This window comes from Aplysia californica, unplaced genomic scaffold, assembly GCF_000002075.1.
Source record: "Aplysia californica isolate F4 #8 unplaced genomic scaffold, AplCal3.0 scaffold00750, whole genome shotgun sequence".
Taxonomy (NCBI): Eukaryota; Metazoa; Mollusca; class Gastropoda; order Aplysiida; family Aplysiidae; genus Aplysia; species Aplysia californica.
The window spans coordinates 187,944-211,580 of record NW_004798020.1 but is presented as its reverse complement, the minus strand read 5'-3'; the positions used below and the strand labels follow the sequence as shown (position 1 = coordinate 211,580).

Here is a 23,637-nt window from a genome sequence, read left to right as displayed (position 1 = left end):
GGGGGGGGGGGGGAGAGGACATTTCTAGTTCTAATGCACAGTAGAATTGTAAATGGGCTGATCCAAAAATGTTATGCTCATAACTGTGCTTGATCTACAACAGGGAACTGCTGCTTTTTCTTTCCAAATCCTTACTATCGTCATTTTCCTCTACTTCTTTTGTATGTTTGTCACACTCTTGTGACACACTATTTCCGGGGTGCCTTGATAGTCAAAGCAGACTTTGTGCTGTTGAAGCTAGGGAGGTGAGCAGAGCAAGTCTGATTCCTTGTAAGGACTTCTCTATTGACATCCACCCTTTGGCGCTCATATGACCTTATACAGTTGCGAACGCCGTAAAACCTCTACTAAAACTAAAAAACAAGTAAGGAAAAGTTTGAGCCAGCACTAGGTGAAGACTGTGTTTTCATTTTATACACCGGTTGGGGCAGGATATAACTTTGCTTTTTTTTTTTCTTTTTTCTTTCCATCAATGTAATTGTAGAATGGAGATCTACCTTTATGTGTGAAATATGACGACATGTTTTTGACCATGTTGTCTGTCTTTTGATTCATGTAATTGCAGAATGCAGACGTACCTCCATGAGCTCCAGTACGAGAGAGCCCTGACCACTCAGGACATGGCGGTCACTCACGGGACGACCTCATCTCCCATGTCTTTGTTGCAAGTAAGACGTTTCAGTCGTTTTAATTCCTCAAATATTTTGTGTACAGGTTCATCTAGATATGACTCTACGGAACATTACAGCAACTGCAGCAAACCTGCACTTATCACTACATGGCATTGGACAGAAGGGCGAGAGCCCAGATGTTGCTGGATCGATAACAACAACAACAACAACAACATCTAGATATGAAGTTTCTTTGTTTGTTTGGGGTTTATTTTGGGGGTGGGGGGTTGGCGTGTTTGTTTGTTTTTTTGGGAGGAGTGTTTATGTGGTTTGCCATTTCTTTCCTATTTTCCTATCAAACATATATCGTCCTTATCTCTTCCCTACTGTTTTGTGTTTGTTACTCTCTTGCAACACCTCTGATCTTTTACATTATTATGATTTGAATTGTGTTGCAAGTGGCGTAAAATGCTAACCAAAACTAAACGGTCTTTCCCTCTGTTGTTTCTATCTGTCTGTTTTCCCTGCCTTAAATGACTATATCCTATTGTTGATGTGCTTCTCTTTACTCAGGCAGAGGGTGGTTGACGGGTGCTCTGGTGTGGTTTGCTTCTTCTTTCCTATGAAACATCTATCGTCCTTATCTCTCCTCCTTTTTTCTGTTTGTTACTCTCTTGTAACACCTCTAATCTTCTGGCGCTCATATGACCTTATGCAGTTGCGAGCGCCGTAAAACCTCTACTAAAACTAAAACGGCTTACCAAAACTAAACGGTCTTTCCCTCTGTTGTTTCTGTCTACCTGTCTGCTTTCCCTGCCCTAAATGACTATATCGTTTAATTGATGTGCTTCTGTTTACTCAGGTAAACAAGCGAAAGTAAATCACTTGTATGACCTAATTGTGTTGCAAGTGCTGTAAAACTCTTACTAATCCCAGAGAATAGCACAATTGGAATGTGTCATAGCTCTATGGTTAGAGAATAGCACTATTGGAATGTGTCGAAGCTAAACTGAACCTGTACCGTTTGTTCAGACCCTCCACATGTGTGGTATGGACTACAGCCTACAGGGCTGTCTGGAGGGCCTGCAGAGACTGGCCGAGTATCCCCCTCCTCCCGTTCCCCCCACCTCCACTACAGAGCAGACCTCAGCACTGTCGGCCGCGGCGTTGTACAACTGTGCCGAGATAGAAGAGCTCCAGTTCCAAGCGGCGTGGGAGCTGGGGCGCTGGGACATCCGGGAAACGCTCAAGTAGGTCCCAGTTTTTCTACTGTGTGTGGCGTGGCGCACGGGGTTCTTTTTGGTTGTTTTTTTTCAGTGTATGGAGTATAGGGGTTGTTTTGTTTGTTGTTTGTTTGTTGTTTGTTTTGTTTTTTGGGGGGGGAGGGGATTATTTCAGCGTGTGGTATACAGGTGGGTTTTTTTTTCAGTATATGAAGTACAGTTTTTTGTGGTTTTCTTCAGTATATGAAGTACAGTTTTTTTGGGGGGTTTTCAGTATATGAAGTACAGTTTTTTGGGGGTTTTTTCATTATGAGGTGTACAGGTATTTTTGTTGGTTTTCAGTCTGCGACGTAAAGGTTTCTTTTTTTTTTTCAGTATGTGGATTACATGTTTCTTCTCGTATATGGCGTAAAGGTTTTTTTTTATTTAACTGTGCTATTGGTTCATGTGTGTACTTAATCGTTTATTTTGCTTCCAAAGTGAGCGTAAAGGTTTAATGCCCCCTTCAACATTATTGGAACCATCTTAATGCTTGTTCATTTGTCTATCTTTTGATGAAAACAAAATCCTTGTATCTTCTATGCAAGTCGAGATATTTGCGATTGAAGGAGTGTTGGGGGTCACCTGGTTTCTGCAGTAAAATAAGCGAGAAAATGGCTGCCAGTAAAATCCACACAAAAGTGTGTTTTTAAATGGTCATAAAGGGTAATAAATAGGCCCAAAAATTTCGATAAAAATTGCCAAACTGGCAGGAAAATGGCGCTATCTTCGATTTCATTATTTTGACGAGCGCCTGATTTCACAACGATGCCTCACATGTTGTTGTGAATGGTTGAGAAGGCCACTAGTGGATCCTACTACTTTTCCCTTCTTTCCATAGTTTCTGTCTGTCTTTACTGCTTTTTCCTAGCAGTGTCATTGTGCTTCTCTTTTCTGAAACAAGCAAACTATAGATTGTGACGATTGTCTTCAAATTCTGGGTTAAAAAAAAAATATCCATGTATTTCTGTTTGGTTTTAAGGCAAAGCAGGCCGGAGAGCTATCACCAATCCGTGTACAGAGCTCTGAGTTCTCTCAGGGATGGACATCTGAAAGTTGCTGAGCACGCTGTCAATTCTGCAAGGTAAAACCCTGACACTGCCCATTTACCTGTGGTAAAGAAGTTTCATTATGGTTGTTTTCCTGACAGCTTTGGTGTTTCTCTTTTTTGAAATCATAACTAATGTTGTTTTTGTTCTAAGTCATGTTTAAAACATGTATTATGAAGTACTGTACCTTTTGTGGCAAAACTTAATTTTGTAACGTTGATTATATGCATTGGCTGGGAAGGTTGTTTTCAAAACATACGTGTTCATTACTGCCAACATTATGTACATAACCTAAACTTAGTATAATTGCAGAGAAGGTTATTTATTAAAACATGTGTCTTTGCTCATGTGAAAGGATATTTTGGAAATATGATTGATGTATGTTGATCTATTAGATACAAATATTATGTGTTTGCATATATTCAGGCGCTTTCTTGTTAAAGTGATAGTTAACTGCCTTATATTTATAAGTTTAGTTAGAGTTTTATGGAACTTATGACAATATAAGGTCATATGGGTGCCGAAGATTAGAGGTGTTACAATAAAGTAACAAACTCTAAAATGAAGGAGGGGAGATCAATACCTTATACCAGGGATGGAAATTTTCCGTAAATTTACGTTAATCAGTAATTTTGATTTGCTTTGTCTTTTTTCGAAAGTGTCCTTTCAATGGTGAGTCGTTTTACTATGTGTATCAATCTGCTCTTGAATAAGTGTATTTGTTCAAATCTGTTTAGCCCGTAGAAAGTTCAGTAAATTTTGGACTGGTCAGTTTCCATCTCTGTAAGACGTTTGATAGGAAAGAAAGAGCAAACCAGTCCAGAGCACCCACCAACCACCCACATATTTATCGGGAGGGTAAAGGATAAAGTTTCACCATTTCATGATGGTTTTTAAAATGTGTTTTGTTTTTGTATTGTTCAGGATGAGTATCATGGCACAGTTTGAGTGTGGAGCAGAGAGCTGTGAGAGCCTGTACCCGTTCCTGTCGCAGCTACAGTGTCTCAGCCATCTCGACCGGGCCGTGCAAAGCTGTGCTCGTGTGGGAGACAGCAGGTGAGGGTCACGACAAGCCCATCGGTGTGTAAATTGACTGTTTATTTTAGGACTCCTCCAAAATAATAATAATAATGATATTAATACGGTACAGCCTCTCCATAACGACATCGTCGGGACCAGAAAAAAATATCGTTATAGAGAGTCGTCATTACAGAGAGGCAGCCAGAAATTACTAATGATATATAAGGGGAAAAAACGGGGACCTTGGCACCATGTCGCTATACAGAGGATGTCGTTATATCAAAGGTCGTTATAGAAAGGCTGTACTGTAATAATACTCGCATGTATATAGCTCACATCCTTGCTCTACGGCATGCTCTATGTGCTGTACAATCATTATTGTCCCGAGAAGAACATTCAGAAACATTCTCAGCTTCCAGGGAAGCATACAGTGCTAGCTGCAGATTGCACATGCTCAAACACTAACATTCTGACAAGATCTTTTGCTGTCTATAGCTGGCTAACCATTCTTTCCCACCTGGTTAAAGTGAGGAAAATATGTGTAAAGTACCTTTCCCAAGTAGTGTGGCTGACGGGATTTGAACCCATGACCTTACGGTTGCTAGTCTGGGAGCTTAACCACTAGGCCACTTACAACCATGCACCATTTTGAAAAGTGATGAGTGACTGTCTTACTCTGAGCGGTTGAATTATATAGAGATGGAATAGATATATATATATATATAGACATGAATATTGACATAGATGGTTTTAGAGAAACCTTAAAGCTGGTTTCTTGAAAATTTTCACTGTAAAAAAAAAACCTATCTGATTTAAATGGGGCTTTTTCCTCGGATAATGGATACACATAAAAAAAAAAATTGGGGGTAAACAGCAAAAAGTGACTCAGAAGGCTATCGTGCTACGACTGTAACGCCCTATTGTTTTCCAGCCCGGAGGAATCCACACTGGGTCAGCAGCTGAGTTGGAGCGTGTCCCAGCGCGGCAGGGGAGCCGTCAACTTCAAACACGAGCGACCGTTGCTGCAGTTGCTGTCCTCTCTTGGTGGCGCCCTGAGCAACCGCGGGGAGGGAGGAGGAGGAAGAGGAGGTGGAGAGGTGCTGGAGACCACAGCTCTGTGGACTTTGGCTGTGTCTGCCCGGAAGGCTGGACAGTTTCAGGTGCGTTTTGGGGGAACGAAAAGTGACGTTTCACACACACACGCGCATGTGCACATGCACGCACACACACACACACACAAATACACATGAACACATACTCATCATTATTATTATTATTATGTTTATTATTATCATTATCATCATCAGTATTATTATTTTATGCACATGCACACATACACACACAAACACACATACACAAGCAAACAAACACACACACACACACACACAAATACACATACACGTACACACGCTCATTATTATTATTGTTATTGTTATTATAATAATTATTATTATCATTATCATTATCATCAATATTATTATAATTGTCTTTATTATTATTTGTTTTTAATCTTTATTATTTTATCATCTATTTATTGTATTTACCATTCTTATTTACCAGCTTGCATTCTCTACTTTCTGTATTCTTTTTTGTTTGTTTGTGTGTGTTTATGTGTTTGTGTGTCTGGCCTGACAGCTGGCAGAGAAGGCGGTCTACGAGCTGAAGAGAAAAGCGAGCCTGATCGTGCACGTGGGTGCGGAGAAGTTACAGCTGGAGGAAGCGCGGCTGTTCTGGGCGCGGGCCGAGAGCAATATCGCGCTCAACATCATGCAGAACCTCATCAAAGATATGACACAGGTTTGTTGCTATAATTTAATGTCGCTCTCTGTATCGGAACCTCATCAAAGATATGACGCAGGTTTGTTGCTATAAAACCCGACATTGCTCTCAGTATCGGAACCTCACCAAAGATATTATGCAGGTTTGTTTTATTAATTTAACATCGCTCTCAATATCGGAACCTCCTCAAAGACATGGCGCAGGTTTGTTTTTATTAGGGCTAAACGTGGCTCTCGTATCAACATTTCACCAAAGACATGACGTAGGTTTCTATAATTCAACATCGCTCTCAGTATCAGAACCTCCTCAAAGATATGACACAATGTTTGTTATTATTATAACTAAACATGCCTCTCAGCATCAGAATTTCATCAAAAATATGACGCAGGTTTGTTGCTATAAAACTCAACATTACTCTCAGTATCAGAATCTGGTCAAAGATATGACGCCAGTTTGTTTGTATAGCTCAACATTGCTCTCAATACCATGCAGAATTTCATCAAAGATATGATACAAGTTTCTTCCCCTAACTCAACGTCACTCTCAATATCAGAATTTCATCTAAGATATGACGCAAGTTCGTTTCTATAACTCACCATTGCTCTCAAAATGCAGAATCTGATCAAAGATATGACGAAAGTTTGTTTCCATTACTCAACATTGCTCTCAATATCGTAAACTTCCCAGTCACATATGGATCTACTCCTTCAAAAGCAGAAGGATATTTTCATTGAGAAGAAAAGTCTCCCTCCCTGGATTAAATTTAACACTTACTATCTTTAATATACACAAATGGTCACTAATAAAAACAATTAGGAAGAGACGATTACAATTACTAGAGCACTTGTGTGGACATAGAAGAAGTCTTGAAGATCTTGCTGTAACTGAGAAAACAGAAGGTTAAAGAAACGAATAACTTACGTAAAGAAATTGCACTGATTGGTGACTTGGAACGACCAGGACAATATTGGTCTTTTTAGAATATCTAAGCAGAGATGTGAGTGGCGAACGGCGAACCCTGGTGGCTGATGTCTCTCTCAGATCAGGCACTTGAAGAAGGTGAAGGATACGCATCCATTGTGTTGACCATTTGTTTTCTCTCTCCAGGATGTGATAGCCAAGAACCCCCCGCTGTATCCAGAGGTTCTGAGCACATACGGCAACTGGCTCGCAGAGACCAAATCGGAGACCCCAAGTGTCATCATCAGTGACTTCCTGCAGAAGGTTGTTCTATTTCCATAGGTTCTTCACTTTAAAAAACTGTAATCGTATGTTTTACACCCATATAGATACTATTTAGATAATTTTATTATAAAATTGATCTATTTGACGTTTTTTTTAGTCCTTTTCTTCCCATCTGTCTCTCTGTTGCTTGCACATAAAGTGCTAGAAATATTGAGCAGGAAACAAAGGGTTAATGTTTCTGAGACAGTGATTGTGATAGTAGATATTTAAAGAAGATAAAAGACAAGACAAAAGATGGAAGAGGTACTGAGAGACAGAGAGAGAGAGAAAGAGTGATAAAGCGAGATGTGTGATATTCTTTACTGTTAAACCCAACTGTTGCAAGTGCCGTAAGACTCTTACTTACCCCCGGGGCGGTCCTACTGACTGAAGTGTCTGTAGGCCTTTCCCAAAGAAGGGACATTAACCATGTTCTTATACACAGTAGAATTGTAATTGTAAATGGGCTGATTCATCAATGCCATGCTCATAACTGTGCCTGAACTGCAACAGGGAACTGCTGCTTTTCTTTCCTAATCCTTACTATAATCATTTTTCCTGTACTTATTTTGTATGTTTGTCATACTCAGACTCTTATGCCACAGTTTCTTCCGGGATGCCTCGATAGTCGAAGCAGACTTTGTGCTGTTGAAGCTAGAGAGGTGAGCAGAGTAAGTCTGATTCCCCTTGGCGCTCATATAGCCTTATGCAGTCGCGAGTGCCGTAAAACCTCTACTTAAACTAAAACCTAACCAGGGTGAAATCATTTTCTTAAATCGGCCAATTTTGTCGCTGCCCAAGTTTCAACAGGCGTATATTTCTGCAGACTGTGGACACTATCCTAGAGCAGTCATTATCAGAGGACAGCAGTGCGAGTTCATGGACTAAAACAGCCTTGGAAGGATTTGCGTCGCTCGCCCGTTTTGCCGACGAGCAATACCAACTGCTGGCCGACTACATGAAGTCTCCCATGTACGAAACCAAGCGAGACCTACTGCGGCGCTCGCGCTCCGAGCTTGAGGAGTGCCATCAGTTCAAAGGAGCAAGGTGAAATCTGTTCGTTATTAGATAATTATTGTTCTCATAGGCCACAGCAGAAGCCACAAGTCATCCTAACCTTTAATTTTTCTAACTCTTCTGTTTTGCTGGAGAAATATTCTCCTCTGCGGATGTAATTGTCACCGTCAAAAATGACGGAAAAGCTTTTTTTTTTATATAGACTATAGCAGATGACAGTCAGCTGAACAAATTGTGTGGGTTGAGTAGATGGCTTTGTGTGACTGGCTATCCTTCATAAAACCTACCATATAGAAAGGGAAAATCATAAGAGCCTCAGCAGATTGCCTAGCTTTTTATACACGCCGCCTGTCTATTTTACATTCAGTTTGAAATATACTGTATTCATGTTGCGCTCATGTCATGTAAACTTTTTTGTTCATTGCTTATTTCATCACATCTGTACCCTCTGAGTGGGCCCAACGAGAGACTTTAGTACATTTTTGTTGTTGTTTTTGTGGTTAGTATTTGTTGGTTTCGTTCTTTTTGGCTTTGTATATCTTTCTCAGCGTGTCCAGTTCTGTGAGCCGTTAAATTTTGTGCTTGCTTCTTCTTTTCTTGTCACATTTGTTGGGCATTGTGTCTGTGTGTGTTGAGGGGATCGTGCCAAAAGGTCTTGACCGCCGACATCTTTCTTCAATGGCAGAACTGTTTGGAGAAGAGGAGTAAAAGTTTGGGTGGGGGGGGGGGGTTTGCACAGTTTTTATGTTGGCAAACATCGTTCGCGGGTGGCTGGCAGGTGCTCTGATGTGATTTGCGTCCTTCTTTCCTATCAAACATCTATTGTCTTTATATTTCTTCACTTCTTTTTTTTTGTGTTTGATACTCTCTTGTAACACCTTTAATCTTTGGCACTTATTTTATGACCTTATTGTGTTGCAAGTGCCGGAAAACTCTTATTAAACTGAAAAGTAAAACATTGTTCTGTCCACAGCAAGTATCTCAAAGTGATGGAAAAGACCTCTGCTATTGATGAACAAGAGTTGGAAGCCCTGGAAAACGACTGTCAGAGATATTTGCATCAGGCTCTGGAGAACTACTTGAGATGTCTGAAAACTGGTGACCTGTATGACCTAAAAATTTTCCGAGTTGTATCCCTGTGGTTTGACAACTGTTCCAGCTTGGAAGTTAATCAAATGATAGAGGTAAGTGTCCGAAGAATTCTTGTCCCAGGTTTTTGCTGGCTGGATAAAAATCTTGATTGTGTTTATGTGTGTGTGTGTGTGTTTGTATATTATTTGTTTATGTATATTCGTGTGCGCGGATGTGTGTTTATGTGTGTGTGTGTGTGTGTGTGTGTGTGTGTGTGTGTGTTGCAATTATACTTCTCTTGTATGCAAAGATAGCTTTTATGATAAATGTATTTTTGTTTTGTCCCTAGCTATTTTTTTTTAAAAATGTAGATATTTACTTTCGAAAATATGGGTATGCAGAGATTAAGTGAATGCACAATTTCTTATTTTCATCTCAAGTAATTATCATTGGCCACATAATTAGAGCAGATGGACTAGAGAAACTGCTGCTGAGTGGAAAGATAGAGAGAAAGAAGAGTAAATGAAGATAAAGAACAACACACACAGATGGCTCACCTCTCTAGCTTTGCAGCGAATAAAACAAGGAGAAAAAGCGAGCTGATTAAGAAGACAAGAGTACAAGAAAGGAGGGGGGTACCATGATCGCCAATGTCGGCTCCAGACCTGACACCTGAAGAAGAAGAATTATCTTTGAATTTCATGCTTGGTGCAGGAAAATGATGAACTTTCCCCTTTAAATTAGTTTTTTTTCTCTTGTTTCTCCTGGAATCCTGTTTGCAGGTGGTTAGCAGGTGCTCTGGTGTGGTTTGCTCCTTCTTTCCCATCAAACATGTATCATCCTTATCTCTCCTCCAACCCCCGGGGCCAGTGCTGCCGACTGAAGTGACTTTAAGCCATTCCCAAAGGGGGGACATTAACCCGTTCTTATGTACAGTAGAACTGTAAATGGGCTGATTCATCAATGTCATGCTCGTAACTGTGCCTGAACTGCAACAGGGAACTGCTGCTTTTTCTTTCCTAATCCTTCCTATCGTCATTTTTTCCTCTACTTCTTTTGTATGTTTGTCACACTCTTGTGACCCTGCTATTTCTGGGGTGCCTTGATAGTTGAAGCAGACTTTGTGCTGTAGAGGCTAGAGAGGTGAGCAGAGTAAGCCTGATTCCCCGTTTGGACTTCTTTGTTGACATCCACCCCTTGGCTCTCATTTGACCTTATGCAGTTGTGAGTGCCGTAAAACCTTACTAAAACAAAAGAAGAAGTAACGGTTAAGATGATGTGTTGCTTCTGCTGTGCCTGATGAGATCATTTCTGGCAAAGAAAAGTTTGCCACTTTTTGTAACATTTCAAAGCTCCACTAAAACTGTTACTCAAACTAAAGGAAAGAATTCTGTTTCAGGATTACTCTGCCAGCATCCAGTCCCACAAGTTCTTGCCTCTGTACTACCAGCTGGCTGCTAGGATGAGCACCAGACCTACGGACGGAGGTCACTTTCAAGCCGTTTTGGCCAAGGTACTTCATTGCTGCTGCTGCTGGTGGTGGTGTTGTTGTTGGTGGTGGTGGTGGTGTTCTTGTTGTTGTTATTGCTGTTACTGCTGCTGGTGGTGGTGTTGTTGTTGTTGTTGTTGTTGTTGTTGGTGGTGGTGGTGTCGTTGGTGGTGTTGTTGTTGTTGATCCAGAAACACCTGGGCTTTTGCCATTTTGACTAATACTCTGTAGTGATAAGTGCAGGTTTGCAGCAGTTGCTGTAATGTTCTATAGAGTGTGTTGTCTATGTTAGGTCTCGGAGGGAGAAGTGTATCTCTGATGTCATTAAGTGGGCCATGCAGTGGATCAGGTGATGATCCCCTCTCTCGTATATGTAGTCACGTAAAGAACATGTTGGGGAAAGTTTCGATACTTCATTGTATCGAGCATTTATTTTCCGCGAGTGCAATTCCCCAGAAGTTAAAAATTGAAGCGTTTTCAGCAAATTTGAAAATATTGGTCTTTGGGGGGGGGGGGGGGGTGTTCACACTTAAGTTGACGTTTCCTTTATTTGAATGGGGGGGGGGGCGGGCGGTTGAGCCCTTCCAGTGGTCTTCCCACATGATTGGTATTGTCCCCTGTGGTACTTTGTTATAAAAAGGAGTTTAAAAATGTCCTCTTGGTAGAGGGGAAAATAGAGATTTTTATACTTTCTAATATCCGTTTTGTGTTCTTTGCGGAAATTGTTTTCCTGTCTGTGCATGGATTGAAAGGGATGAGGAGATTGGGGGGCTGATATTGTGTGTTTGTAATGTGTGCTGTGAGGTTTGCTGACATTTTGCTGGGTAGTGCAAAACCTAAAAGAACATTTTTGAGTTCTCGACAGATCATGAGTGTAATAGAATAAACCTTATTGAATATTAGTTTATAGTCCAAGGGACACGACCAGGCAATTAAGTGTAAGTTATTAATTAAAAAGATTGTTAGCCCTTGTAAGAACTACAGGAAGTACGGAAGATAAATAAACATACATGGCAGATAACTAGCAGGTGTTTGTACTTTGTATCCACTACAATGAGGACATTCTTTCTACTCTCTTGTCCCTTGTCGTAGCTAATGGAACGCGTCGCCCAGGAACACCCGCACCACGCCCTGTGGGTCATCATGGCCCTCGCTCACGCCTACAAGGACGACGAACTGCTGCAAAAAGACAAACCCTCGAGGATGAGGAAGAGGAAGAGTACAGAGGAAGAAGAAGTGGCTGAAGAAGTAATGTCTTTTTTTTGTTTCTTTCTACTTCCTTTGTAGGGATGAGATGAGTAAAATAAAAAAGGAATAAGTGGCTGAAGAAGTAATGTCTTTTTTTTGTTTCTTTCTACTTCCTTTGTAGAGATGAGATGAATAGAATAAAAAAGGAATAAGTGGCTGAAGAAGTAATGTGGGGGTTTTGTGAGTTGTTTTTTTTTACTACCATTGTAGGGATGAGATGAGTAAAATAAAAGTGATTAAGTCGCTTCTTTCTACTTCTTTTCAATGTTACCATTAAAGACTGTCTGTACTTACGCAAAAGTAGCCAGTTTCATGCGTACTTACCTTTAATCACCACTGAAGCACCACTGAAGGGACTACTATTTGCTTTAACCCTCTCCACTTATATCTTCCCTTCATGTATATATTTATTGATAATGGTATGTGTTATTTCAGTGCTCAAACAACAGTCAATCCACCATACTGCTGCCCATAAATAAGTGAAGTTTATTTTGAAAAAAGTTAGGCATTGATTTTTTATCTACTTTTTTGTCTTGAAACCCTTCTTGCATGAAAATTTTTATTTTTTCTAAGCATGCTATGACTGTATTCAACTGACATGAAACTTGTTCTTCTTTGTAAACACCGCCAGGACCGTATTCAAGCTGCCAAAATCCTCATAGAACAGCTCAAAGGTTCTGAACGTCTGGGAGAAATCGTCAAGAACATGGAGCTGCTGTGTGTGGCCTATATTCAGCTGGCCAACTGGTCCGTGGAGCAATACAAGACGGAGAAACGTAGGCCCTTGTGTTGGAGTTGTGTGACAGCATCCTTTGTCGACAGTTTTTCTTTCCTTGTGTGACCGCATCCTTAGTTGTCAGTTTTCTTTCTTTGTGTGAACACATCCTTAGTTGTCAGTTTTCTTTCCTTGTGTGGGAGTTGTGTGAACACATCCTTAGTTTGTCAGTTTTCTTTCCTTGTGTGGGAGTTGTGTGAGCACATCCTTAGTTGTCAGTTTTCTTTCCTTGTGTGGGAGTTGTGTGTACACATCCTTAGTTGTCAGTTTTCTTTCCTTGTGTGGGAGTTGTGTGAACACATCCTTAGTTGTCAGTTTATTTTCCACCACGTTTGTTGGCAAACTGGTCGAATGTTGAAGCCCAGAAAGCAATATTTTTCAGGGGAAAAAAGTGTTTCATTCTTTTAAAGGTGATACCTAAATTGCATATAATATATGTTTTCTTGCTTTTTTTCAATGCTTAGAATCTGAATTTCGACCAAATATTACTGGAGCTCTTCTTATACCACAGATTAAGAAAATGCAATTACAAGATTAGAAATTTAGGGCCCGTTACATCTGAACAGCTGGCGGAGGATATCTGTTCAAACTGCTGATGTTGTTGTAATTGTTATAATGTGTTAAGTGACCTGTCTTTTACCAAGTGTAAATTACGCGTAATGACAATGAATAAGGTTTGACTGTGATATGCATTGAGCATTAAAAATCAGAAATTTATTATTATTATAACTTCTGAACCAGTCTGTTTTTTCCAAGAGAATGAGAAGGGGATATATAGATATATATGTCTGTATGTAGTAGTAGTATAGGGTTTTACGGCGCTCGCAACTGCTAAGGTCATATGAGCGCCCATATGTCTGTATATTAGAACGGGGGTTCGAATTGCCCCCCCCCCCAAAAAAAAACAAAAACAACAACACACCCCCCAAAAAAAAATCAAAATCAAAACTACTATAGGAGCATAAACTGAATGCTATCTGTGAAATTTGAAATTCCTTTCGTTCTTGTTTTGTTTCTTTTGGTTTGCTTATTTATTTCTTTTCTTACATTTTCTCTTAAAGGCTACTGTAAGCCTAGGGAGTTGAAGAGTGAACAAGAATTTGTTCAAATTGAGGTGGGTGGTTGGCGGGTGCTCTGCTTCTTCTTTCCTATCAAACATCTATCGTCCTTATCTCCCCTCCTCCTTTTTTATGTTTGTTACTCTCTTGTAATTCCTCTGATCTTCTGGCGCTCATATGACCTTATGCAGTTGTGAGCGCCGTAAAACCTCTACTAAAAAATATTTTAAAATTGAGCCCAGAAATCCTGTGATGTAAGGCCCACTCTTGAAGTGATGCATTTACGGCTAGCATAGTGCCAAATTAGTACAAAAACTTACTGCTGTCAGTCATGTATTTATGTGTAGCATAACACGAAGTTAGTATAAAATCTTACCACTGTCAGTCACATATTTATGTCGAGCATAGCTTTTAGTTTGCAAAATAGCAAACAACTGACCGTGACATATTTTAATGCTTTGTGAAATTTTCCAGGTCCCGTGCCTCTGCTCAAGCAGCTCATGATTACCAAGATTTCCAGACTGGACAATGTTCAGATGCCATCCGTGGAGCTGAAGGTACTTTCATCTTTTTTTCTCCTCCTCTGTCAGAAACCGTTGCTTGAGAGATTTGTATTTTTCTCGCAAACGTAAAACAGGTTTCTTCTCATGCACTAGCAAAAACATTTTCTTCTTTTTTTCCGCTTTTTTCCTCTCTCTCTCTCTCTCTCTCTCTCTCTCTCTCTCTCTCTCTCTCTCTCTCTCTCTCTCTCTCTCTCTCTCTCTCTCTCTCTCTCTCTCAGTGCTGAACATACGACGCTGGCGCAATGTTCAAATGTCTTCCGTGGACCTGAAGGTGTTTACATCTTTTATTCTCCTCCTCTGTCAGAAACCGTTGCTTGAGAGATTTGTGTTTTTCTCGCAAGCGTAAATTACGTTTCTTTTCGTGCACTATCTGAATGGTGTCATTTCAGTAGGGCAAATTTCTTTTCTTCTTTTTGCCACAGATGTGTGTGGAAGAGAGGATGTGTGAGGGAAGAGTTTGTGTGTATATGGGTGTGCACATGTATGTGTGCGCATGTTTGTGTGTGTGAGTGTGCACGTGCGCGCTTGTGTGTGTGATTGTGTGTGTGTGTGATGTGTTTACAGGGTGATACAGCAAACCAATGTGCCAGGATCTGGATAATAAAGATGTGTTTTATCTAATCTTATTTTATTTTCACTCCTTTTCTCTCTGTGGCTTCAGGTGGACCCCAGTTCCCAGTATGAAAACTTAGTCTCTGTCAAGAAATTTGGTGCAGACTTCCGTCTGGCTGGAGGCATCAACCTGCCCAAGATCATCACGTGTACGGGATCTGATGGGAGAGAGAGGACACAGCTTGTTAAGGTCTGTCTGGTCCTAGTTTTTTCCTATTGTTTTTGTAGTTCTCTAAACGTGAAAGTCAGGAAATTTTTTAGATTTATTTTTTGCCCTATTTGCTTCATAAAAGGAGATTCCCCAATGTGTATTAGAAGGACTCTTAATCTTTCATGAGAGGAATAGGTATTTTAATTCTGTGATTTAAACACTAACAGTGAAAGCGTTTAATTGGAGTGAGAATTTCTTTTTTGCCTCGCCTTCTTTTCGTCGACTTCTGAGTTCAAAGATTTACGTCACCCTTTTGTCAAATTTACATGCTTGGCTTTGGTTGAAGAGGTTCTGCTTCTGACATGTATTATATGTGCATTTTGCCCTCCAATAAAACAAAAACCATTGATTTCACCTAATCAAATTTGTCCTGAAAGGACTGAGTACCTTGTTATCATAGTGGCAGTGGGGACATAGCCTCTGAAGACATCTTTTATGAGACTGCAGAAGATAATGTTGCTATGCCCTTTTTGGGCTGTGCACTGTATCATATTTGAGGAGAATTTTATACATCAACTTAATGAAGATGAAAATAATAGATAGCATTTGTATAGCGCAATTTCCCGCTCAACGGTAAGCTCTATGCACTTTACAATCTATATTTAGACTTGAACCTTCGAAAAAACTGAAACAATAAAAAACAAACTGCTGCCCCCCTCCCTCAAAGTATGGATTAGGAAAGAAAACAATAAAACAAACAAAACAAAGCCGTGTGTTATGAAAGTCGTGACTGTTGTGTTTCAGGGTCGGGATGACCTGCGACAAGACGCGGTGATGCAGCAGGTCTTTGCCCTGGTCAACCAGCTCCTGGGCAGAAACTCGGAGACTCATCGCAGGCAGCTCAGTATTCGCACTTACAAGGTTTGAACAACAGAGAGAAGATTTTGTTCAGTTGCCATCTAGTCTGATAAGAAAAAGTGGAGATGTAAGCAAATTTATTAATGACTGAACAGGACTGGAGAACATGAAAGCTGGTGAAAGGAGAGAATTTTAGAGAAGGAAACTTTTTTCATCAGGTTTCGAACCCGAGACCTTTTGGATGAGAGGTGAACACCTGACCTCTAGAGCACAAGAACCCCCTCTGATAGGATTGTTGCATGGATTGTTAACGACACAACAATCTCTTGCTTGAACATTTAAGATTTACGCTACAGATTTTTAATATAGGCTACTTATTAAAACTCTCACTCATGTTTCAGATTAGGAGAGGCAGGTTAATGATATTTATGTTCAGACTCTCACTTATAGACTTCATATTTTGACAGTTAAGAAGTTGTGCCGCGATAGAATCTTTTCTTTCAAATGTCTATTGTCCTTATCTCTCCTTTTTTCGTGTGTGTGTTTGTTACTCTCTTGTAACATCTCTAATCTTCGGCTCTCATGTGATCTCTTATAGTTTTGCAAGTGCCGTAAAACGCTTACCAAAACTAACTTACTTTTTTCCCATCCCCTAATGGCCCGTTATTGTGTTGATGTGCTTCTCTCCACTGAAACAAACCATAGATGTGGGTGGTTGCTGGGTGCTCTGGTGTCGTTTTCTCCTTCTTTCTTATCAAAACTATTGTCCTTATCTCTCCTCCTTCTTTTTTGTGTTCGTCCGTCCCTTGTAACACCTCTAATCTTCGGCATTTATGAGACCTAATTGTGTCGCAAATGCTGTTGTAAAATGCTTGCTGAAACAAAAAAACAAAAACAGACAGCTTGTTCCCTTGTGCCAGGTGGTGCCCCTGAGCCAGAAGTGTGGTCTGCTGGAGTGGTGTGAGGGGACCAAGCCGCTGGGAGAGTACCTGATTGGCTCGCCGTCGGCGAAAGGCGCGCACACTCGCTACCGACCCAAGGACTGGCTGTTCAAAGACTGCCGCCTACATCTTAGTGTGAGGATTTCATTCTGCATCTCTTTTTGTGTGTTTATTTGTTTTTAATTAGAGTAGTTTCTTTGCAAAATATATTCATGCGGGTCCTTTTTTTTTGTAGAAAGGTTTTTAGAAAGAAAAAAACAAACTTCAGTCTTTTTATGCTTTTAGATCTAGATAGTTATTGTGAGTCTGCATCAGCAGAAGCCACAAGTCATCTTAGTCTTTCATTCTTCTCACTCTTTTATTTTGCTGAAGAAATATTCTCCTCTGGGATGTATCGATCATCGTCAGACATTGGCGGATGAGCTATCATCATCATCGTCATTATTATTATTATTGTTTATCTGTATGTATTTAAAAATGCAATTTCAAGTGTAGTAGTAGTAGATGTGTTTGTAGAAATATGTTGTGCTAGTATTCCTTTGTGGTCAGAGTACAGGACTCGAGCTCAAAAGGTCCTGGATTCAATTCCTGGTAGTGCAGGGCCCAATAGTATTTTTGTAGGAATGTTCATTCTGTTGGAGAGGGGGGGGGGGTTCTTATAGCATCATGTTAATAATTGGGTACAGCCTTCTTCCTTGAGGGATTGAACTTATGATAGGCTAGCTCATTGTCTCAGATGGCGCTCATATGACCTTATGTAGTTGCAAGCGCTGTAAAAACCTTACTAAAACAAAACAAACATTTGTCTCAGAGAAGATAAGAGGTGGTCTTTTTGGCTTCTGTCTTTGGAAAGCACGGGCTTGTGAATCTCATAAACTTTGAAAAAAACTGAACCTAGACCTGAATCTATCTTCAAATTTATTCCGATTTGCTATACTTTTGTCAATTAATTTAAGCTTGTTCATGTAGCTTTATGATAGTGTCTTTGACTTTTAAGAAAATAATGACACAACATATTGGCTGTTATAATCTTGCAAAAACATCATGCTCTTGTTTCAATTAGATTCAATTCTCTGGGTTTTAAAAAAATCTTATGTTTCTTTTCCTGTTTTATGACTTTCTTCAGGGTGCGGGCAACAATCCTGAGAAGAGGTACAAGGCGTACCAAGAGATCTGCAGCCACTTCAAGCCTGTCTTCAGACACTTCTTTATGGAGAATTTCCCGGAACCCTCCACGTGGTTTGAGAGAAGGCTCGCCTACACACGCAGTGTTGCGACCAATTCTATAGGTTGGCTATCAGCATACCATCGCTGTCTCAAGCAATCCATTAACCCTATCCGTACGCCCTGGGGTCATTTTGTACCCCCAGGGTTGTATTCTTCTCATTTTAGAATACTTTCAGTACGAAGATCTTTTTGAAACTTTCAGTATTTCTCAAAAAGTCATTTTGACAGACTGCTATGCAAAATGTACAGATCGGATTAATGAGTAAATTTCCTCTTTGGAGAGTGGTGGCACAGAGTTCCCCACATCTTATGGATACGATAGTAAAACAGGACGTACAGATAGGGTTAAAGTCCAAATCTGGAGAATTTTTTATCTTTACACCCTCCCAAATCTCTACCAAAGATGTGCCTTTCAACATCACCAAATTACAGTTTAACGCTATGGTCAAGGCTTACAATGTTCTTGCTTACATGATTCCTGATAGGAACAACGCAGCAAAAACTAGTTTTTTGTCTTTGCTATAAATAGTACCCGAACGGACTTACTGGATTTCTTGTGACGCTGACGATACGTTGGCTTTTTAACCTAGTCCTAGCGAGTGTAGTGTTCCCTTAGTTTTTTGTCCAAAGTTGGGTGCTGTTTAAGACTTTTCAATTGAGATATTTAATCATAATATGAACAGTGGATTTGCTGAATTATTTTTCAGTTCCTTTTATTTTTGTTTTGTTTTAGTTATAAATATTTCCATGTTAAAGGATGGTGAAATCTCAAGAAAAAATGATTTATCCGTGATATTGCAATAACTGAATAAGCATTTTGAGTTGCACTTTAGCACTTATAACTTCACTTAATGTGTTGCAAGTGCTGTAAAACTCTTACAAAAGAAAATAAATGTTGATTGTTATGTCAATGTGCTTCTCTTTAATGAAACAAATAGAACTTGTAGCAACTGAAATGATGCCAAGTCGTTGGGTTTTTCTTTTCCAGTTGGCCACATCCTAGGGTTAGGTGATCGCCACTTGATGAATATTCTGATCGACCTCCAAACAGCTGAGCTAGTCCACATTGATCTGGGTGAGTGGTGTCATGCGTTGGTGGGTGGTTGGCAAGTGCTCTGGTGTGGTTTGCTCTTTGTTTTCTATCAAACATCTATCGCCATTATCTCTTCTCCTTTCATTTGTATGCTACTGTCTTGTAACGCCTCTAATCTTCGGCCTTTAGATGACCTGTATGTATATTTGTTCCATTTAACTGTCTTATCTTCCAATCTTAGTTTTTATGTCTTGTCTTGTCTTCCTTGATAGAGTAACTGCGCGCGCTCATATGACCTTAGCAGTTGCGAGCGCCGTAAAACCCTATACTACATACATAGAGTAACTGCTGGATGCTAATAGGATACACTCATTTTGTTGGGTTACTCCCCTTCTTTATGGAGGATGTCACTGGTATGTCCTACTTCTTTTCTTTCTTTCTTTTATAATATCTGTCTGCCTGTCTGCCTCACCTTAAGCTGCTGTAAATGACCATTATTATTGTGTCAGTGTGTTTCTAAATGTCAAACAAAACAAAACTTCTTCACTTCACTGTTGGGGTTTTTTTCCTCCTCTTCCTTAATGAAAGTTTTTCCTACTGTTTTTTTACTCCACGAAGGCATTGTCTTTGAACAGTTCACTGTGGCGCTCATATGACCGTATGCAGTTGCGAGCGCCGTAAAACCTCTACTGTAAAAAAAAAGCAAAAAACAGTTCACTTCATCCTTTTTTTTCCTCCTCTTCCTTAATGAAAGTTTTTCCTACTGTTTTTTTCCTCCTCTTCCTTAATGAAAGTTTTTCCTACTGTTTTTTTCCTCCTCTTCCTTAATGAAAGTTTTTCCTACTGTTTTTTTCCTACTGTTTTTTTTTGCTCTACGAAGGCATTGCCTTTGAACAGGGCCGCATTTTGCCCACACCGGAGACTGTCCCGTTCCGACTGACCCGAGACATCGTGGACGGCATGGGAATCACTGGGGTGGAAGGAGTCTTTCGCAGGTCAGTGGGATTTTTTATGTTGATTCTCAACTGTTTTTTTTTTTCTCGACATAAAGTAGGTCTGCACGGGTCCTCATGCTCTTATGACCTTGTACAGTTGCGAGCGTTGTAAAACTCTTCTCAGCAAACTAAAATATAGTTATTGGGATTTTTTTTTCAATATCAGCACATGGGCGGTTGGAGTTCACCACTGGGAGTCTCCCTGCGTCTTTTCTTTCCCTGGGTTTTTGTCTTTTTATTTTGGGTCTATCTCATGTTTTGCCTGCACTAAATGACCTTTATTGTGAGGCTGTGCTGCAACCTGTTCAAACCAGAACAAACCAGTCCAAAGGAGAGCACTGATTGTTATGATAGGCCACCGGGCTAAAAAGAAATGACGCTGGAAGGGTGAGAAATAAAGCTAACACCCTTTTGGATTCAAATTCAGATTCAAAGTGTAGAGAAAAACATGAAAAAATACAGAATGTATGTACAATTGTTAAAAGACTGAAAGGTTGTTTTTTTCTCTTACCTGTACGACTTTGCTTTCTGGGCTCAGTAGGCTACTTAACAACTTCCTGCCCCAAAATTGACATGCGCCTGATTCCACTGAAGTCGTGACACATCTGTGCTCCCCCCTAAAAAACAATAACAATAGATATAACAACGTGTGTTTCAGATGCTGTGAGAAAACCATGCAGGTGATGAGAGGGAACTCGGAGGCCTTGCTGACCATTGTCCAGGTCCTGCTGCACGACCCCCTATCTCACTGGTCGCTCTCACCGCAGCAGGCTCTGACCATACAGGTGGGAGGACAACGAGTTAAATGTTTACACTACAGGAAAGGGAAAATATTTTGTCTAAAAAAATACAAATGTGTAACCCAGAATAAGACTAGCTGAGCTGCAAGTTTTCCATTCTTAGAGAAACTAGTAAGAGAGTTAATGAGGGGGGGGAAAAAAACAATGACCCCCCAAAAAAAACAATGACAAAAAAACCAAACCAACTGATGTACAGTAAAGCAATGTTTGCCATTTGGACTCTGGTGAGATAAGGTTTGATATTGTTATCGATAAGATTAGATAAGATTAAGATAAAATAAGGGTGCAATTCAAGTTAAGACTGAAGGGTATTGTGTGTGTGTGTGTGAGAGAGAGACAGACAGACAGACAGACAGGGAGAGGGAGGCAAAGTACATGCCCATAGACACAATGTTTGGATAGTGTTGTGTGACTGAGCTGTGCGTTGTTGTGCGTGTATCTTTGTGCCCTAATGTAATGAGTACATTTCTGTGCTGCTGAACCTTTGTATGTTGATGTTTTGGTGCATCCAGCTAAAATTTCCCTCTTGAGATCAGTAACGTTTACCTTATCTTGTCTTATTAACAAAGGAATGGGAAACCCTGCCGGCTCTTTTCGTTACAAAATACTGTGAAGTCCATTACTGAGCTATTTCTTACTCTCATCAAATGTTGACCTCGTGATTTGTAGTTGACATGGGGAAATCTGAGGAAAAGACTTTTTTTAATAGTGGTGGGGTTTTTGGGGTGTTTTTTTTTAGGGGAACTGAGACTAGTTTGAAAATGTAGGGTTGTTAAAGTGGCGTCAAAATTGTTAAAATGTTTATTCAGTCAGAATTGCTAGAGAGGTGAGCAGAGTAAGTCCGATTTCCTGTAAAGACTTCTCTGTTGGCACCCACCACTTTGCACTCATATGATCTTATGCAGTTGCGAAGGCCGTAAAACCTCTACTAAAACAAAACATCTAATCTTCGGCACTTATATTGCTTTATTGTGTTGCAAGTGCCGTAAAACTCTTACGAAAACGAAGGAGACCTAAAGTGAAGTTGATCTCTTCTATGTCTTCAGAGGAAAAGAGAACACGTGAATGCAGACACCATGGACATGACCAGCAGTGGGACTGTGCCATCCAGCGGTCAAGTTGCCGGCCCGTCGGTGGTGCCTCGACAGGATGGAGCTAACAACAACCACCAGGGTGAGACCTGGGGAAAGATATCCATGATGTTATGCTCTAATTGTTGAACTAGGTTGCATAAAAGAAATTTCACCACGTCATCATCATCATCATCATCATCATTATCATCATCATCGTCATCATCATCATCATCAACTTCACTGTCACTGGTGAAGAGTATGAAAAGAAGTGAAGATGGGGGGTGACGTTTATATAAATTTATGGTAGAGAAAAGAGACGGTTCACGTTTCGCCCAGAGGGCTTCTTCAGGATCATAATAATCTTCATCAACGTCATCATCATCATCATCATCATCATCATCATCATCATCATCATCACCATTTTCATCATTATCATATGTGTGGGTAGTTGGCGGATGCTCTGGTGTGGTTTGCTCCTTCTTTCTTATCAGACAGCTATCGTCCTGATCTCTCCGCCTTCTTTTTTGTGTTTGTTACTCTCTTGTAACACATCTAATCTTCGGCACTTATATGACCTTATTGTGTTGCAAGTGCAGTAAAACTCTTACTAAAACTAAACTATCTTTACTCTCTTAAAAAAGAAGATAAGAACAAAGGAAATGACACGCATAGAAATATGGAAAGCCTTTCAAATCAGTACGTGCTCAGCAGCACTGACTCTTCCTACAAAACTCTGCGTGTGTGGTTGTGGCGTCGGTAGACTAGTGGTTAGGGTACCGGACTCGTAATTGTGAGGTTGCCGGTTCGGGGGTTCGAGCCTCAGGCCCAATGTTGTATCCTTGGGAAAGGCACTTATCATGAATTTTTCTCCCTTAATCCAGGTGGGTATGGCCACATAGCTGTAGACAGCAAAAGATCTTGTTAGTATGTTAATGTTTTAGCACCTATAAAATGGCAGCTTGCACAGGAAGCTGAGATTGTTTCAGAAAGTCATCAGGTTTACTAGGGTAATAACAACATAGATTATAAATTGCATAGAGCTTGCTGGTGAGCAGGGATTTGCGCTATACAGAATGCTATTTATTATAATCTATTATGATCTATTATCTCTGTCGTTCTCAGATGCCCAGGAGCGACAGAACAAGCTGGCTGAGCGGACCCTGCTGAGGCTGAGGCAGAAGCTGGCGGGTCAGGAGGAGCGGGTGCCTCTCAGCGTCTCCGGCCAGGTCACCCTGCTCATACAGACGGCCAGTGACCCCAGGAATCTCTCCAAGCTGTTTGCTGGATGGCAGCCTTATCTCTAGTAGTCTCGCCTTCGCCTTGTCTAAAAGCGCAGTGAGAATAGTAACCTATGGAAATGTGCTATATGAATGCCATGTATTGTTATTATTATTATTATTTTTATCATCATTATTATTATTATTATTATTATTATTATTATTATTTTAGGTTATTATAATTTTTATTATTATTGTTGTTGTTATTATTATTATTATTATTAATTTTGTTATTATTATCTATAGTATTTTTCCCCTCTGTTCAAATGTGGGCAAATCAGAGGTGTAGATTTTCCAGATATTTCTCTGTAAATCCTGATTTCTGAAATTATCTGGTTTTTGCCCAATTTGAGGCTGATCGTTATTTGTGTATATAATGTCATATTGCTCTTTGTATGGAAATAGTCTTGATACAAGATACACTGTGTGCTTCCCTAGAAGTTGAGATTGTTTCAGAATGCTATCAGGTCTGCAGGGGTAATAATATAGATTGTAAATTGCATG

The 23,637-nt window shown here is 40.2% G+C and overlaps 1 protein-coding gene across 2 annotated transcripts in view; it reads left to right on the top strand.

The window, feature by feature from the left end:
- The window catches only part of LOC101863468 (serine-protein kinase ATM), a 72,361-nt gene extending 49,106 nt beyond the window's left edge, over window positions 1-23,255 (top strand). For both annotated transcript variants that reach the window (XM_013088477.2, XM_035972582.1), the window contains exons 39-60: window positions 566-668; window positions 1,644-1,861; window positions 2,856-2,957; window positions 3,847-3,978; window positions 4,874-5,102; window positions 5,578-5,739; window positions 6,829-6,945; window positions 7,772-7,992; window positions 8,936-9,146; window positions 10,433-10,546; window positions 11,615-11,770; window positions 12,402-12,546; window positions 14,078-14,160; window positions 14,828-14,968; window positions 15,734-15,850; window positions 16,708-16,863; window positions 17,855-18,017; window positions 18,944-19,030; window positions 19,869-19,983; window positions 20,642-20,768; window positions 21,830-21,956; window positions 22,979-23,255. In XM_013088477.2, coding sequence (XP_012943931.2) covers window positions 566-668; window positions 1,644-1,861; window positions 2,856-2,957; window positions 3,847-3,978; window positions 4,874-5,102; window positions 5,578-5,739; window positions 6,829-6,945; window positions 7,772-7,992; window positions 8,936-9,146; window positions 10,433-10,546; window positions 11,615-11,770; window positions 12,402-12,546; window positions 14,078-14,160; window positions 14,828-14,968; window positions 15,734-15,850; window positions 16,708-16,863; window positions 17,855-18,017; window positions 18,944-19,030; window positions 19,869-19,983; window positions 20,642-20,768; window positions 21,830-21,956; window positions 22,979-23,160 — 3,208 coding nt within the window. In that variant the 3' untranslated portion in view covers window positions 23,161-23,255. The remainder of the gene's footprint in view (window positions 1-565; window positions 669-1,643; window positions 1,862-2,855; window positions 2,958-3,846; window positions 3,979-4,873; window positions 5,103-5,577; window positions 5,740-6,828; window positions 6,946-7,771; window positions 7,993-8,935; window positions 9,147-10,432; window positions 10,547-11,614; window positions 11,771-12,401; window positions 12,547-14,077; window positions 14,161-14,827; window positions 14,969-15,733; window positions 15,851-16,707; window positions 16,864-17,854; window positions 18,018-18,943; window positions 19,031-19,868; window positions 19,984-20,641; window positions 20,769-21,829; window positions 21,957-22,978) is intronic.
- The last annotated feature ends 382 nt before the right edge of the window (window positions 23,256-23,637 follow it).